The 17,095-nt window shown below is 50.5% G+C and overlaps 1 protein-coding gene across 3 annotated transcripts in view; it reads right to left on the bottom strand.

The window, feature by feature from the left end:
• Positions 1–15,367, bottom strand: part of HNF1A (HNF1 homeobox A) — a 22,827-nt gene extending 7,460 nt beyond the window's left edge. For 2 of the 3 annotated variants that reach the window (XM_023196274.2, XM_023196275.2), the window contains exons 1-4: positions 14,816–15,367; positions 5,376–5,575; positions 1,096–1,282; positions 396–637 (exon numbers count right to left, since the gene is read on the bottom strand). In XM_023196274.2, the coding sequence (XP_023052042.1) occupies positions 396–637; positions 1,096–1,282; positions 5,376–5,575; positions 14,816–15,141 (955 nt within the window). In that variant the 5' untranslated portion in view covers positions 15,142–15,367. The remainder of the gene's footprint in view (positions 1–395; positions 638–1,095; positions 1,283–5,375; positions 5,576–14,815) is intronic. The other variant, XM_023196273.1, reaches the window with a different exon arrangement.
• Positions 15,368–17,095: the final 1,728 nt, after the last annotated feature.

Below are 17,095 nucleotides of genomic sequence, written 5' to 3'. Positions count from 1 at the left end.
TAGTGGATGGGATGAAGTTGGATGGAAGGATGGAGTGGAGTGTATGGAGTGGAGTTGAGTGGAGTGAATGGAGTAGAGTGAATGGGTGGGGTCGAATGTAGTGGATGGAGTGGAGGTGAATGGAGTGGATGGAATGCGGTGAATGGAATGGGGTTAATTGTAGTGAATGGAGTGGAGTGGATGGAGTGAATAGAGTGGAAAGGAGTAGAGTGAATGGAATGGAGATGGAGTGGAATGGATGAATGAACAGAGTGAAGTAGAGTGATAAGGAGTGGTGTGAATGGAATGGAACCAAACTGAAGTGCTAAGAGGTTTAGGTGACTGCTGTCACTGGGACAGTCCTCCCCAACCCTCCCACCTTCCCGCGTGTCCCCTGTCCCCACAATACCACTCACCGTGGAGCTTACTGGGGGAGAGGGCCGGTGGGGGCAGGCCAGGGGAACTGTGAGCGGGCAGCGCAGGTCCCGGGCCTGGCCCTGGTGGGGGCCCGCTGTATGTGTCCATGGCCAGCTTGTGCCGGAAGGCTTCTTCTTTGCGCCGGTTGGCAAACCAGTTGTAGACACGCACCTCTGTGACGAGGTTGGAGCCCAGCCCCTGTGCCTGTGATGGGGACACCCCCCTCTGGATGCATTCCGCCCTGCAGAAATAGCCACCCATGAGTCTCCAGGCCAGGCTCAGAGGAACCCTGTCCTGGGCATGACGGGGGAGGGTTCTGAGAAGTTGAGCTCTGCCTGAGGGTTTGAAGCTGGCAGATCTGGGTTCCAATGCCAGGTCTGCTGTATGACGTTGGGCAGGTGACAGTCTCTCTGACCTCAGTCTCTCCATTCATAAAGTGAGCAAAAGAGCCAGAGGATTGTAGAGGGAATCAGATTAGGTGGGCATCCATGGAAGGGGTTGCTTGGTGTCCAGGGTGCAGGAGGGCTGCGAGGAATGGGGTTAGGTTCAAGTATTCTTAATTTTCTGGGCCAGGCTAAGCCAATATCAGGAGTTCTCGGCGACTGGACAGCGTTTTACAGGACCTAGAGTCACCTTCCCCTTCCCTGGCCTTGCCACAGCCCAGACCAAAACACCACTGTTTCCCGCCCGCCATTGTACCTATTGCACTCCTCCACCAGCGTCTCTCGCTCCTCCTTGCTGGGGTTCTTCTGCCTCTCATAGGCCTGGAACAGGATCTGCTGGGATGCTGGGCCCCACTTAAAACGGTTCCTCCGCCCCTTCTTGGTTGGTAGTTCATCACCTGTGGGCTCTTCAATCAGCCCTCCCTGCCCTGCATGGGTGAACTCTGCAGGCACAGAAAGCCGTGAGTGGGGTACTGGCCACTCTCAACTTCCCAGGTCAGTTTCCCTGACCTTGCCCTTGATTCTTTCTCATTGCTGGGGTGCTGAACCAGAGGAGCTTACAGCTAGAACTTAGAAATCATCTAATCCAGTGATGACAAACACACAGCACATATGCTATCACTTTCTTAACCAGTGTCCAAGGCAAACATCACTGATCAATCCCTGAATGCTTTCCTACCAACCCAAGATATGATCTCACAATTCTTAATACAAGACTGCAGGTAAGCATTAGCATTTGTTCCTATTTGGCACATTTACTATCCCCGTTTTACAGATGAGGAAGCCGAGGCTCAGAGAGCTTACATATTTTTCCAGGGTCATGCAGCAGAGCAAAAACTTGAGCCATATGTCCTCAGTAGATTCAGAATTATATTCAGCTTTCCAGACTTGAAAATCAGGCTTTAAATGCAAATGTTAGCTAGAGGAAGAGACTCAGCCAGCCGTCATCAGCTAATACCACTTTACTGGAAACTAGTCTACTGGATTATCCCTGAGCAGGCCACCAAAGGACTGGGACACACAAATGCCAGGACAACACTTTATGAGAAGAGAGGAAGGTAGGTTCTGAATCAGGGGCACAGCAGCAGCAGGGCCCTCACCATCTCAGTGCCAAGAAGCAGCAGCGGGCACAAGTGGCTAGGACTACAGGCGTGCACCACACCTGGCTCATTTATTTTTATTTTTATTTTTATTTTTTGTAGAGATGGAGTCTCCTTCTGTTGCCCAGGCTGGTCTTGAACTCTTAGGCTCAAGTGATCCTCCCACCTTCGCCTCCCTGGGATTATAGGTGGGTGCAACCACACCAGGCTGGGAGCTGGTAATATTCTATTTTTTATCTCTATTGGAGTGTTCACTTTGTGAAAATTCATTGAGCTGTATGCTTTGGATTTGTGCACTTTTTATGTTAGACTTCATTTAAAAGATTCTGTTATAGCAGACACAGTGGTGTGTCATTCAGCTACCTGAGAGGTTATTCCAGCCTGTCATTCCAGCTACCTGAGAGGCTGAGGCAGGGATCACTTGAGCCCAGAAGTTCAAAACCAGTCTGGGCAACATGGAAAGACCTCATCTCAAAAAATAAAATAAATAAAAGTTTACATTATTAAGTAGATAAAAAAAGAGTCATTCAACTGAAAGTAGCTGAAAAGAAGAGCTCTTTTCCTTCTGAGGTTGCTAAGCTGATAGGATGGCAGCCCAGGGCTTCCAGAACCCATCTTTGCCTATATGAGGAGAGCTCGTCTGAGAATGAAGCCAACAAAAAAGAAAACAGAGTCAAGAAATGCTATGTGAACCTCATTTGAGCCCCTTGATCTAACCATGCCTGAAGCAGCCCTGGACTCCTCACATTGCATCAGTCGATACCTTCCCTTTTCTGTTTAAATCCATTTGAGTTGGGGTTCTGTCGCCTGTTACTGAAAGAGTCCTAATACTTCAGTCATATATTGACTCTGCATCTCAAATTCTCCAATTTCGCCTTAACTTTTAAGTTAAAAACCCCCCAGGGAAAGCTATTTGGGCCAGTTTGCATCTTTATTCTCAGCTCTAGGCTGAAGTCCTTGATGACATTTCTAACTTAGAAAATTTTAATGCATTTTATCGAATATTGTAAAATTTCTTCTAGTGATGGTTTTAAGACAACACTTTCAGCAACTAAATCTAGTTCCAACAGATTTTCAAAATATTTATTGTTTCTTCTCATACAAATTAAAATAGTATTAAAATGTACTGTTTTTCCAAGTGTGTATTACAGCACAGTAGAGTGTGAACACCCCAATAATTGGGATGAGGGGTAGCTATAGAGTCAGGATTAGAGCCGTCTATTGCATGCATGCATACATACATACGTACATTTATTTATTTGTTTATTTATTTGACAGAGTCTCCCGCTGTCACCCAGGCTGGAGTGCAGTGGCGTGATCTCGGCTCACTGCAACCTCTGCCTCCTGGGTTCAAGCGATTCTCTTGTCTTGGCCTCCCAAGTAGCTGGGATTACAGGCATGCGCCACTATGTCCAGCTAATTTTTGTATTTTTAGTAGAGACGGGGTTTCACTATGTTGGCCAGGCTGGTCTCAAACTCCTGCCCTCAAGTGATCCACCCTCCTCGGCCTCCCAAAGTGCCGGGATTACAGGCATGAGCCACCGCGCCTGGCCTGCATACATGCTTTTTTTTCAGCAGTGATTTTTACTGTTGGTGGAAGTGTAAATTGATATAACTTCTTTGGAAGGAACTATGCCAATATGTACCCAAGATTTTAAAGCAGCTATTCTGTGTTCCAGCATTCCACTTCTAGGAATTTATCTTACAGACACAGTCACATGTGAACATGCACTTATATAAATAGGGATGTTTTTTGCTGCAGTTGGTTGTATTCACAGATTGCAAAAACCCTAAAAGTCCTTCAGTAGGTGGCCAGTTAAATAACAGCCAGCAGCCCTTACAAAGAATGAAATCAATCAATCTCTCAGTGCCAATATGAAAAGATGTACAGGATTTATTGCCAAGAGACAAAACACAATGTGCAAAATAGTGTGTCTAGTATGTTCCCATTAATCAGAAAAAGAGCAAGAAAACAACATATCTATTGCTACTATATGCAGAAAATCTCTCTGGACGGATACGCAAGAGTCTGGGAAGTTCAGTGGCTGCTTTAGGGGAAAGACGTCTAATTTTTCTTATAAACTCTGTTTTTCTTTTTTTTTTTTTAACCAAATGTGTATTGCCTTTCTTTCTCTCATTCTTTTTCTTTCTTTTCTTTTCCTTCTTTCCTTTCCTTCTTTCCTTCTTCCCTTTCCTATCTTTCCTTTCTTTCTTTTTTAGAGGAGGAATCTTGCCATGTTGTCCAGGTTGGACCCGAACCCCTGGGCTCAAACAGTCCTCCCACCTCAGCCTCCCAAGTAGCTGAGATTATGGCACACCACCATGCCTGGCTATTTCTTTTTTAAAAAACCTGGATAATTAATAAATGTCAAAAAATGTTATACATAGATAGAGGTTGGAAGGTGACAGTGCACCTGGGATTTGGTGGGGTATGAGGCCTGGAGAAGAAAACCCACCATTCCCTGAATAATAGGGCTCCCAGAGCTTCCTGAGTTTGCAGTGGAGGATTTCCTGAGCGTAGACCTTGCCTCTGAGCCTTTACTGATGCTGTTCCTTCTGCCTGAAACACCCTTCCCGGCGTCTCCAGGGGTCAAAATTCAACTCCCACTTTAAGACCTAATCTAAAGGTCATATCTGCAATGTGAACCTTCCTAATACCTCTGCGTTCCTGAGGAAGAACAGGTCACTCCTCATTCGACAGTCAGCTCAGCACCCTGAAGTGCTTTGTGTAATACTCTGCACTTGACCAGGCACCCCAAAAACGCTTGATAAATAGTAGCCATTATTATTGTTGTTGTGGCTGCTGTTGTCCTATTCTAATACATGTCTCACTGGATCCTAACGATCTTTTCTCCCACTTTCCCACTTAACCATGGGCTCTTAGAAAGCAGGGACCCAGGCCGGGTACGGTGGCTCACGCCTGTAATCCCAACACTTTGGGAGGCTGAGGCAGGTGGATCACCTGAGGTCAGGAGTTCAAGACCAGCCTGGCCAACATGGTAAAACCCCATCTCTACTAAAACTACAAAAAATTAGCCAGGCATGGTGGTGGGCACCTGTGATCCCAGCTACTCTGGAGGCTGAGGCAGGAGAATTGCTTGAACCTGGGAGGAGGAGGTCACAGTGAGCTGAGGTCACACCATGGAACTCCAGCCTGGGCAATAAGAGCAAAACTCTGTCTCAAAAAAAAAAAAAAAAGAAAGAAAGAAAGCAGAGACCCAGTTCATTCATCTTTGGATGTTCAGGACCAAGCCTACTCCTGTCCCACAGAGCGCCTGGTGCAGAATAGGTAATAAATGCAGGTTGAATCCCACTGACTTCCTTTCCATCTACCTGTCTGTGCAATGGGGATGGTGAAGCTTCCAGCCCCCACCTATGAGTTAGGGGAGAGTCCTGGGCCCTCCCAGGGAAGACGCGGGGTAGGGTCGTTACTTACGCTGCGCCACCTCTCGCTGCTTGCGGACATACCAGGTGTACAGGGCGGCCCGCTTCTGCGTCTTCATGGGGGTGCCCTTGTTGAGGTGTTGGGACAGGTGGGACTGGTTGAGGCCAGTGGTGTCGACCACCTCCCGCTGTGGGATGTTGTGCTGCTGCAGATAGGACTTGACCATTTTCGCCACACGCCACGGGTCCTCTCTGGGAGGAGGGCAAGGACAGGGTCTGCTCAGCAGGGGGTATCCCTCCCCATAGGTGGGGCTGGGGCCCTGGGTGCTGGAACCCTTGTCAGCCCTGAGGGTGGGGACTGTGCATGAAAGCAGTTATGGAGTCAAGGGGCCTACACTTGGACTCAGGGACAGGGAGGTATGGTCATTTATGCCAGGACACAGGGACACAGACACCTGGTCATGAGAACAGAGACTTGTAGATGCACACACTTGACAAACATGTGGACACAGGCCTATGGACACAGACACTGGAACAGATAAAGGTTTAGAAACATGGATACACAGACATATGGACACAGATGAAGATACATGGATAGATGGATGGATGGGTGAATGGATGGGTGGGTGGATAGGTGAATGGATGGGTGGGTGGGTGAATGGATGGATGGGTGGATGGGTGGATGAGTGGGTGAGTGGATGAATTGGTGGATAGATGGATGGACTGGTGGATGGATGGTAGGGCAGAATGGAGGGACAGATAGATGGGTGGATGGATTGGTGGGTGGATGGATAATGGATGGGTGGGTGGGTGGGTGGATGGATGGATGGATGGATGGATTGGAGGTGGGTGGGTGGATGGATGATGGATGGATGGATGAAGGAGTCCTGCTGGAAAAAGGAAAGCATTGAATCTGAAAACAAGGAAAGAAATATGGATTCTCCAATTTTACACCCAGGGCCACTGAGGCTCACAGAATTTGCATCATTTTGTCCCTTGTCCAAGGTCACAGGGCAAGCAGAGTCCCATCCACCTAAAAGGATTCAGTTCTAAGATAGCTTTCAGGCAGAAAATTACAAAGTCAAAATGCTTCCTGAGGCTGGGTGCGGTGGCTCACACCTGTAATATCAGCACTTTGGGAGCTGAGGTGGGAGGATCACCTGAGGTCAGGAGTTTGAGACCAACCTGGCCAACACGGTGAACCCCTGTCTCCACTAAAAATACAAAAATTCGCCAGACATGGTGGTGGGAGCCTATAATCCCAGCTACTTGGAGGAGCTAAGGCAGGAGAATTGCTTGAACCTGAGAGGTGGAGGTTGCAGTAAGCCGAAATCTCACCACTGCAGCCTGGGTGATAGAGTGAGACTCTGTCTAAAAAAAAAAAAAAAAATTTCCTGAAAATCTGCACCCTTGGCTGTGACCAGGCCAGTTTCCCCACGCACCAGAACAGGCAGCTGGTTTTTCCACAGAGTCCCAGGTGACAGGTTGACATTCAGAGGCCTCATAGTACCAAAAATGCATGTGAACACTGGAATCCCACTCTGTGGGCTGAGGTTCTCGCACCAGAGAGACTCGAGGGACCCGATGCCACCTGTGACTCATGTCTCTGCTCACTGTAGGTCTCCCCATGGGGGACAGAAGGGATCAGACAGTCTGAGCCATAGACATTTTCTCTCCTCCTCTCCTGCTCTGACTCAACCCCCACCTCTTTCTCTCTCCCTCTCCTGAACTTATATTTCCAGTATGTCACAGATAGGCCAGGTGCAGTGACTCACACCTGTAATCCCAGCACTTTGGGAGGCCAAGGTGGGCGGGTCTCTTGAGGTTAGGAGTTTGAGACCAGCCTGGCCAACATGGGGAAACCCATCTCTACAAATAAATAAATAAAAATAAAAAATCAGTCAGGTATTGTGGCAGGCGCCTATAATCCCGGCTACTCGGGAGGCTGAGGCAGGAGAATCGCTTGAACCCTGGAGGCAGAGGTTGCAGTGAGCCAAGATCGCCACTGCATTCCAGCCTGGGCAGCAGAGTGAGACTCCATCTCAAAGAGAAAAAAAAAAAAGTTACAGATAAATACAGCTCAATACAGCAGCACTGAAACAGGCAGACTGGGATTTGAACTTGGGTCTGCGTGATTCCAAAGCCTGTGCTCTCCCCTGCCTCACTGAGCAATTCGCTTCTAGAATTTGAGCCTTCTGATATTGGCACAGGTGACAAATGGCACAAGTAGAAGGCAATTCCTTGCCACGTTGCTTGCCATAGAAAAGATGAGAAGCAACGAAGGAGCCCAGCAAAAGGATACTGATTAACTAAATGGAGGTGCATCTGTTCAACGCAACCACTGAAAAAACCCCACCGAGGAAGCTCTGTGTGCCCAGATGGAGCGGAGTTTATCTGGCGTGTCTGCTATACTGCTATTTATGAAAAATTTGAAGTGAGGTAAAAGAGGATTTCTACATATTTGTGCACATGTAAAATACCAGAGGGCACTCACGGAACTGGGGACTCTGGTTGCTTCCAGAGGAGAACGGGGTGCTGGGGACGGAAGTGAGAAGGACAGTTTTCTCTGGTGTCCGTGTGTACTTTGTAAATTACATAACATATAATATACTATATATGCATATGTGATTTTTATTTTTATTTTTATTTACTTATTTATTTATTTTTTGAGACAAAGCATTGCTCTGTGGCCAGGCCGGAGTGCAGTGGCACGAGCTCAGCTCACTGCAACCTCCGCCTCCCCGATTCAAGCGATTCTCCTGCCTCAGCCTCCCGAGTAGCTGGGATTACAGGCACGGGCTACTACACCCAACTAATTTTTATATTTTTAGTAAAGACGGAGTTTCACCATATTGGCCAGGCTGGTCTTAAACTCCTGACCTTAGGTGATCAACCCACCATGGCCTCCCAAAGTGCTGGGATTACAGGTGTGAGCCACCGCGCCTGGCCAATATTTATTTTTATGTATTTGTTTTTCTTTTTAGAGGCTACTTGTTCTGTTACCCAGGCTGGAGCTCAGTAGCGTGATCATAGCTCACTGTAGCCTCAAACTCCTGGGCTCAGTTGGTCTTCCCACCTCAGACTCCCAAGTGCTTGGGACCACAGGCACATGCCAACATGCCCAGCTAATTTTTGTACTCTTTTTTCTTTCTTTTTTTTTTTTTTTGATAGAGATAGGGGCTCGCTATGTTGGCCAGGCTGGTCTCAAACTCCTGGGCTCAAGCGATCCTCCCACCTTGGCATATATAATATTTAAAACTGAATTGTAAACCAGCAATGGTGGCTCATGCTGGTAATCCCAGCTATTTGAAAGGCTGAGGTGGAAGGATCACTTGAGCCCTGTAGTTCGAGACCAGCCTGGACAATATAGTGAGACTCTGTCTCTATAAAAAAATAAATAAATTAGCCAGGCATGGTGGTGCACACCTGTAGTCCCAGCTTCTCGGGAGGCTAAGGTAGGAGGATTCCTTGAGCTCAGTAGTTTGAGACCAGCCTGGACAACACAGTGGGACTCTGTTTCTACAAAAAAATAGAAAAATTAGCCAGGTGTGGTGGCACAAGCCTGTAGTCCCAGCTATTTAGAAGGCTGAGACAAGAGGATCTCTTGAGCCTGGGAGGTCGGGGCTGCAATGAGCTGTGATCGCGCCAGGGCACTCCAGCCTTGGCGACAGAGTGAAACCCTGTCTAAAAAAAAAAAAAAAAAAAATCTGAAAACTCATGTTTCTTGAGGATTTACTGTGAGCCAGACACCGTGCTGAGGGCTGGCCACTTACATCTTATAACCCTATGAAATAGATGCTGTGCCCATTTCACAGAGGAGAAAACTGAGGCTCAGAAAGGCGCAGTCACTTGTGCAAGGTGATCTAGTTGGGACTCAAAAATATTTCATGTTGCCAGGAACCCCCCCACAGGCCTCTCCCCAGCTTCTCTCTCTCCCTTCTTTCCTGGGCTCCTAGGATCCTCTCTCCTTCACCTCCCCGCTTCTCTGGTTGCCAGTCAGAGCTCTGGGAAGGGCAGTACAAAGTCCAGCCTGGTGCTCCGTGGCAAACATGTTTATCTGATCCTAGAGCCGGGCTGCCCGATGCCTCCCCTCCCCCATCTGCAGCCATCACCCTCCTGTGCCGTGTCCTCCTGTGTCCTCCCTTCCTCCATCCTTCCCTTCTCTCTCCCCCAAAGAGAATAGGGTCAGTCTTCCTCTCACCAGAGCCTCTCCTGGGCTCAAACCAAAGATCTGCTATGTGCCCCTGTCCATCTGATTCCATGTCTGTCTGTTTCTCTCTCTCTATCTCTATCTCTATCTCTATCTCTATCTCTATCTCTATCTCTATCTCTATCTCTATCTCTATCTTCTCCTATAACAGGTCAAATTTAAGTTGAACTTGAAAATACAACAAAGGCCAGCCACCCTGCACGAATACCTTAGAAACAGAAGACAGGCTTTTGAATGTGAAAATGGAAAGCAAACTGTTGAAGTGAGCTGATACGAATGTTCCACTTTTAAACAATTCCTAGTAGAGTTGGGCAACAAATCCATAACAAAAAAGTGAATTTGACATGCCAGTTAGGAGACAGAGAGCCAAGGGGGCCTGACTTTCCTTTTTCTGGGAGAAGCCTCCTGTGCCACTTTTTTCTGGAACCTACTGAATCAATGTCTTTCTCTCTCCCCACCCCCACTCTCTTGCTGTCACTCTCTTCTGTCTGTGTTTCTCTTACACACACACACACACACACACACACACACACACACACAGTCTCCAAGGGCGTGACTCTTTTTGAGGGCAGCTTCTCCAACTGTCCTAGCTCAGAACTGAGAGGCCAGGGCTGCACTCGGTGCTAATCCTAGCACTTTGGGAGGCCGAGGTGGGTGGATCACATAAGGTCAGGAGTTCGAGACCACCCTGGCCAACATAGTGAAACCCTGTCTCTACTAAAAATACAAAAATTAGCTGGGTGTGGTGTCGTGTGCCTGTGGTCCCAGCTACTCAGGGGACTGAGGCAGGAGGATCACTTGAACCCGGGAGGCAGAGGTTGCAATGAGCCGAGATTGTGCCACTGCACTCCAGCTCCAGCAGCAGAGTGAAACTCTTATCTCAAAAAAACAAAACAAAACAAAACAAAAGAACCAAGAGGCCAAGTCTCCGGGCATCTCCTGCTTTGACTCTAATGGGTTTGAGAGTCAAACCAACATGGGTTCAAATCCCACCACTGCAACCTAGCCGCACGTGCTCCTGGATGACCCACATCTGCCCTGTAATGTGGGGAAAATCCACCCCTACCTCACACCGCTACTGGGAAAATTAAATGAGCTTCAAATAGGGAGGATGAACTTAGGGCAGTGCCTGGCACACAGTAAGTGCTGAATTTGTGGAATAATATTGTCATCATCATCATCTTAACAATGCAGCCCTGGAGACCCTTGACCCCACACAGCAGAGCCCAGGAGAGGTGAAGACCCGCCCACATCTTCCTCCTCTCCTACCCATTCCGGGGTCAATCAAATGTTCAAGGCTTTGAACCTCTTGCCCTCTGGCCCCTGGAGTTTCAGGGCATGCAAGGTTGTGATGTTCATCCCCACATCTGGAGGGGGAGCTGACTTCTCAGTGTGGGGGCTTTAGATCTGGCCTTGATTCTTTGCTTAACCTCCGTGTGCCTCAGTTTCCTCATCTGTGAAATGGGGCTAATGATATTTCAGACTTCAGAGGTGGTGGGGAGGGAAAAATGAGCTTAGCGCATTTTGTAAGCCCTTTATGAACTCCGAAGCACTGTATGGTAGTGAGTTGATGGTCAAGTTGAACAGCAGGAATGGCTGGGGAAAGTGCAACCTCGAGGTTGCTGTATGGAGCTTGAGGTAGGAGGACCCAGGTCCAAGCCCTGGCCTGCCTTTAGTCCTTCGGAAGAGTTTTGTTTGGTAAGGCACTGCCTCTCTCAGCCTTAATTTGTTCATCTATAAAAAGGGATCACTAATAATAACTGCTGTGTATTGCACTTACTACATGTGTACTCTACAAGTGCCATGCCATTTTACCCTGTGGACAAAGGTTATTGTCATCTCTACCCTGCAGACGAACTGAGGCTCAGAAAAATAAAATCACCTGCTCAGGCTAGAAAGGGGCAGAGCTGGGATTAGGATGCAGGCAGTCTGGCTTTTGTCGGGGTGTCAGATCCTCTATCCTCCCTTAGCAACTGTCTTAGCAACTATCCTCCCTGATGGGCAGGATCAGAGCACTTCAAGGTTGGGGTTTGAAGGCCAGGGGCAGTGGCTCACGACTGTAATCCCAGCACTTTGGGAGGCCGAGGCAGGTGGATCACCTGAGGTCAGAAGTTCGAGACCAGCCTGGCCAACATAGTGAAACCCCATCTCTACTAAAATACAAAAAATCAGCCAGGCATGGTGGTGCGCACCTGTAATCCCAGCTACTCGGGTGGCTGAGGCAGGACAATCACTTGAACCCAGGAGGCGGGTACAGTATGCCACTGCACTCCAGCCTGGGCAACAGAGCAAGACTCTGTCTCAAAAACAAGAACAACAAAAAAGAAACAGGTTGGGGTTTGAGCTGATCAGGGACAGAAAGGACCTGGGAGGACACCCAGGAAGGAACCCTGGGTCCCAGTTTCTCCCTTGGCCACATCTCAGGCTGCTGGGCCTTGGCCAACAGAGCAGTAGATATCTTCAAGGCCTCAGAGAATCCCAGTCACTCACTCATTCCTGCTGTGCATCAGCCACTGGGCAGGATGTGGGTACAAGTGGTGAATAAGGTAACACAGGCCTTGTCCTTGAAGAGCTTCTATTTTCACGGCAGGAGACAGAAAACAAACAGATAAATCAGATGATCACAAGTCATGACAGGGAACCAGAGAAAGTAAACGACAGCAGTGGAAGAGAGTGATGGGGGGTGGGGCCCCCTTTTGGATGGAGCAATCAGGGAGGTGAAGGAGAAGGAACCGGCCATGGGAAGATCTGGAAAGGGGTTCCAAGCAGCAGGAAGAGCATGTGCAAAGGCCCTGGGGTGGGAATTGGCTTGGGGTGCTGAGGAACAGCAAAGCCAAAATGGCTACAGCAAAGGCAGGGAGGAGGAGAAAGACCTGGGAAGAGATCCAGGAATTTGGTGGGGTGGAGGGAGGGGAACGAAACCGAGGCAGGGAGTTTGGATTTTATTCCTTGGCCAGGAGGGGAAACTAAGGCAGAAGGAGAGGAACAGACTTGCCCAAGTTCACTCAGGGAACTAAGGGGCAGATCTGAAGAAAGAGCTCAGGTTCCTGCAGTGGTCACAAACATGGGCCACCCCGGGGAGACCTGGGACCCAGGACCCACCCAGCTCCTTCCCAGACACTGACTTCTCCCAGGAAACAGCTTCTACTAGACATTCCGCCTCTGTACCATCTTCCCAGCCTCAACCTCCCCGTTGGCCCAGGCCTTCAACAGGGGTCCCCTGCCCCTTTCTCCCTGGCCCGTTCCCCGACCCTGACTCTGGAGGCCCCACTTTTTTCACTCAGGGCGTTTTCCGATCCCTTTTGTTACCTGAACAATAAGTAACCCAGGTAGTTAGTTATAAACTCTGCAGGAACAAGGAGCTGGTTGATAATTTATAGCAACATCTCAAATTTAAATGGAAAGTAAATAGCATGCTGTTAGCATTAAAGAAAACCCAATCGGGGCAGGCGGGAAGCACTCCAGCCTCCTTGCAAGCTTGGGGCACCTCATTCTCTCCCGTGCCCCTTCTCCCAGCTGGGTCTGAGCCCCCGCCCCCCGGCTCCTCCGTTCTGCTTCTCCCAGCTTGTCTCTCCATCTCCCCCGATGGCCTCTTTCTACACTCTCTGCCTCAGCTTCCAGGTCTCTGCTGGTCCCTAGGAAGCACTTTGACCTCTGCTTCCCCTTCAAATGCTGTGGATCAAGGCTCCCCCAACCCCACCATCCCACCCAAGGGGGCTGCTGACCGAGAGAGCTCACTCAGGTAAGAAAGCATCCCCTGCCCCCACCCTCACCCCAAAGCCCCCAATCCCATGTGGGGCCCTGGGCAGGTCCGGCCCAGCCCCACCCCGCCGAGTTGCCTTCGCCCTGGGTCTGGGATGCCTGACTCTCTGCCCCTCCCCTGCAGCTCTAGAGTCCTTTGCCCTCCTCTTCCTGCCAAGTCAGGGGGCCCTGGCTGCTCCCCTGCCCCTGTCCAGGCCCTCGGGAGGCTCCCTGAGGCCTCTGGGAAAGCAGGAATCCACCAGCCCTCCCCCACCCCAGCTGGGATCAGGACCTTGGACAGAAAAGAGATGGGCCCCTTCAGACCATCTTTGGGACTCGCTGTCTCTCTGACTCCGTGGCCACCCCCTGCAGGCCTCGGGCCCCTGGTCATAGCAATTGACAGCAGCAAACAGAGTAGGTTTGGGGCCTCCGTTGGGTGAACTTAGTCCAGCTCCGTCCCCGCTCTAAGCCCCGGTTTCCCCATTTGTGAAGCAGAGTCACTAATAGCTTCTGCCCAGGATTTCTCTCACCGTGAAGGGAAATTATTCCCGTGAAACCTCAGCACAGCGCCCAGGAAGTAGTGAACCTCCCCAAGCAGGCGCTGTAGGGTGAAGGTCAGGGAGCCCCTGGGGAGGGGTGGCCCCTGCAGCCCCCAGGCCACCTTCCTTCTCCCCCACACCCCGGTCCCCCACGCCACTAGGTGGGAGGTGGGTTGGGCCAGATCCTTCCAGGCCACCATTTCCACAAGTTAATGATCACAGACCTTATCAGAGCCTTTTGCCGTTTATAAATTTATAAGACAAAAAAGAAATAATAAAGCACGTGGGTAATTAGTAACTAGATCAGCTCTGCTGAGGAGAGGGGAGGCATCGAGCTCAGGACCCACCCAGTTCTCCAGGAGACGGGGAGTCAGCCAGCGGATGGGAATGTAGAACGGGGAGCCTGTAATGGCGCCTGCTGGTGAGGTGGGGCGCCTGTGGCCACACAGGAAAGGGGGGCAGCTCCCACCTCGAGGCTCTGTCTGCCTCAGGTAAGAAAGCCCTGGGCTTCCCTGGCTAAATGCATGAGTCCCTAGGAGGCCAGGGAAGCCCCCAAACCCCAGCTTCAGGCCCTCCTCCCTGGCAGTGCTTCCTGGCCCCTTCCCCGCTGAGGACTCCGTGCAGGAGTTAGGGTCTGGAGAATATACATGATCCTAGTGGCTAAACATTTCCACCACCCCCCAGTTCTCCAGGCATTTGAGTTGTGAACTCACCTGCTTTTTCTCCCATCTTAGACCCCCCGGGAAATGTCTCCTGCCCAAGGACTGGGCTGAAGGCCTCAGCTCGTGGGGATTTGGGACTCTGCAGAGGAGCAGTTCAGGGGCTGGAGGCTCAACCCTCCAAGCAAGGACCCCTGTGCTCTCATGGACCCTGTCCCCCTTCCCAGCAACTAGGCTAAAGGCTGAAGCTCATGGGGACTCCACTCAGAAGGGGGGCTCATTCGGAGCTGAGGGGGCCCCTCTAGGCTCTTCCTGGGAGCTGGGGCGGGGAAGGGCTCCTTACTGCAGAAGAGTCTCCACCACGGCTTTCTGGTGGGCCGCCTCCTCAGGGCTGAGGTTCTCCAGCTCTTTGAGGATGGGTGGCGTGAAGTCTTCCCCATCGTCGTCCGTATCATCCTCGGAGCCCCGAGTCTCCCCCAGCCCATTGGGCAGCTCAGCCAGCTCCCCTCGACCGCCGCCGCAGGACTCCCCCTTGTCCAGGGGGCCATCTCCAGCCAGGAGGTAGGGCCCCGGCTCACCCAGTGCCTGGATCAGTGCCTCTTTGCTCAGCCCTGACTCGAGCAGGGCCGCCAGGAGCTCCGTCTGCAGCTGGCTCAGTTTAGAAACCATGGCTCGGCTGCCACAGGGCCACGCGGCCTGGGTCCACCACGCTAGCCGCCTCCCCCACTGCGTGGGTTGCGTTTGCCTGCCAGCCGGCAGACACAAACCAAACTCCTTGCACCCACTGCCCCCCCAAAACCCCACTAGCCAAGCCCCGTGGGCACCCCCAACCCCCAACCCTGGCCCCAGCGGCCCGTGAATCAGGGCCCCTGCCTGCTCTGTTTACATTGGAGCTGGGGAAATTCTCCAAGGTTCATATTTATCCGTGTGCTTAGCGAAGGGACTGAACTTTGGACTTCAGCCCTGCAAAGTGCAGGCCTCATGGCAGCGGAGAGGGACAGGGAGCTATGGCCTGCGATGGGAGTGGGCAGAGGGGAGGGTGGGGGAGGCGCAGGTGAGGGGCCCTGAGCAGCTGGGATGGAAGGTGCTGGGAGCCAGGGAGGCCATCGGGTGAGCAGCATTGGGTCCCACCCCCGAAAGAACCTTGTAGGGGCATCATGCTGAGACAGGAGAGCCAAAAATGCTTGCTGCTTACCAGAGCAGCCGCCGCCGGGAGCTCTGGACAGCTGGGCTAGCTCTTCTTAAGGGCAGAGGACGCTCACGGCCATTTTGGGACCCTTCCACCCCACTCCCGGCCTGACACCAGCCCACCTGTGGGAAAAAATATGTGAAGATTACCATGTGCCAAGAACAGTGCTGGCTCTGTAAGGGCGAATTCACTGCATCGCATTCCGCTGCCAGCTGTGAGTAGGTACGGAGATTATCCCCATTTTATAGAGGAGGAAATCGAGGCTCTGAGTGGTTAAGCAACTTGTCCAGGGTCACACAGCCAGCAAGGCACAAGACTTGCAAGGTGAGACTGAGTTGAGATGAGTGTGACGCTTGCCCCAGGTGCAAATTTTTTATTTTTATTTTTATTTATTTATTTTTTTTTTTTTTTTGAGCTAGGTTCTCACTTTGTCACCCAGGCTGGAGTGCTGTGGTGCAATCATGGCTTACTGCAGCCTTGACTTCTTGGGTTCAGGTGATCCTCCTGCCTCAGCCACCCAAGTACCCAAGTAGCTGGCACTACAGGCACACACCACCACGCCCAGTTGATTGTGTGTGTGTGTGTTGTGTGTGTTTTGGGTTGTATATGTGTGTGTTCTTGAGACGGAGTCTCACTCTGTCACCCAGGCTTGGAGTGCAGTGGCGCGATCTCGGCTCCCTGCAACCTCCGCCTCCCACGTTCAAGCAATTCCCCTGCCTCAGCCTCTGGAGTAGCTGGCATTACAGGCACACGCCGCTACGTCCGGCTAATTTTTTTGTGTTCTTAGTTGAGTTGGGGTTTCACTATGTTGGCCAGGCTGGTGTCAAACTCTTGACCTCAAGTGATTCGCCCACCTCGGCCTCCCAAAGTGCTGGGATTACAGGTGTGAACCACTGTGCCTGGCCTTGTGTGTGTATTTTTTGTGGAGAGGGGATTTTGCCATGCTGCCCAGGTTGGTCTCAAACTCCTGGACTCAAGCCATCCACCGACCTCAGCCTCCCAAAGTGTTAGGATTACAGGTGTGAGCCACCATGCTTGGCAGCCCCAGGTGCAAATTTTAAGGGAGCGCCAAAAAACCCAGTCACCAAGGTAAATAACATTTTTATGCAATATATTTTAAAAATTAAAATTAATACAAAACCCCAAAGAATTAAAAACAGATGTCTCTACAAAAACTTGTGCACGAATGCTCATAGCAGTGTTATTCACAAGAGCCAAAAAGTGGAAAAAAACATAAATATTCATCACCTGATGAATGAATAAATAAAATGTGGCTCGACTATGCAATGATATAGACATGTATACACACACGCACACATATGTGTGTGTATATATATATATATATATATATATATTTTTGAGATGGAGTCTCGCTCTGTTGCCCAGGCTGGAATGCAGTTGCGCAATCTCGGCTCACTGCAACCTCCGCCTCCT

This window comes from Piliocolobus tephrosceles, chromosome 10 (genome assembly GCF_002776525.5).
Source record: "Piliocolobus tephrosceles isolate RC106 chromosome 10, ASM277652v3, whole genome shotgun sequence".
NCBI classification, from domain to species: Eukaryota; Metazoa; Chordata; class Mammalia; order Primates; family Cercopithecidae; genus Piliocolobus; species Piliocolobus tephrosceles.
The sequence above is the reverse complement of the archived record's forward strand: the minus strand, read 5'-3'. Positions and strand labels throughout refer to the sequence as shown.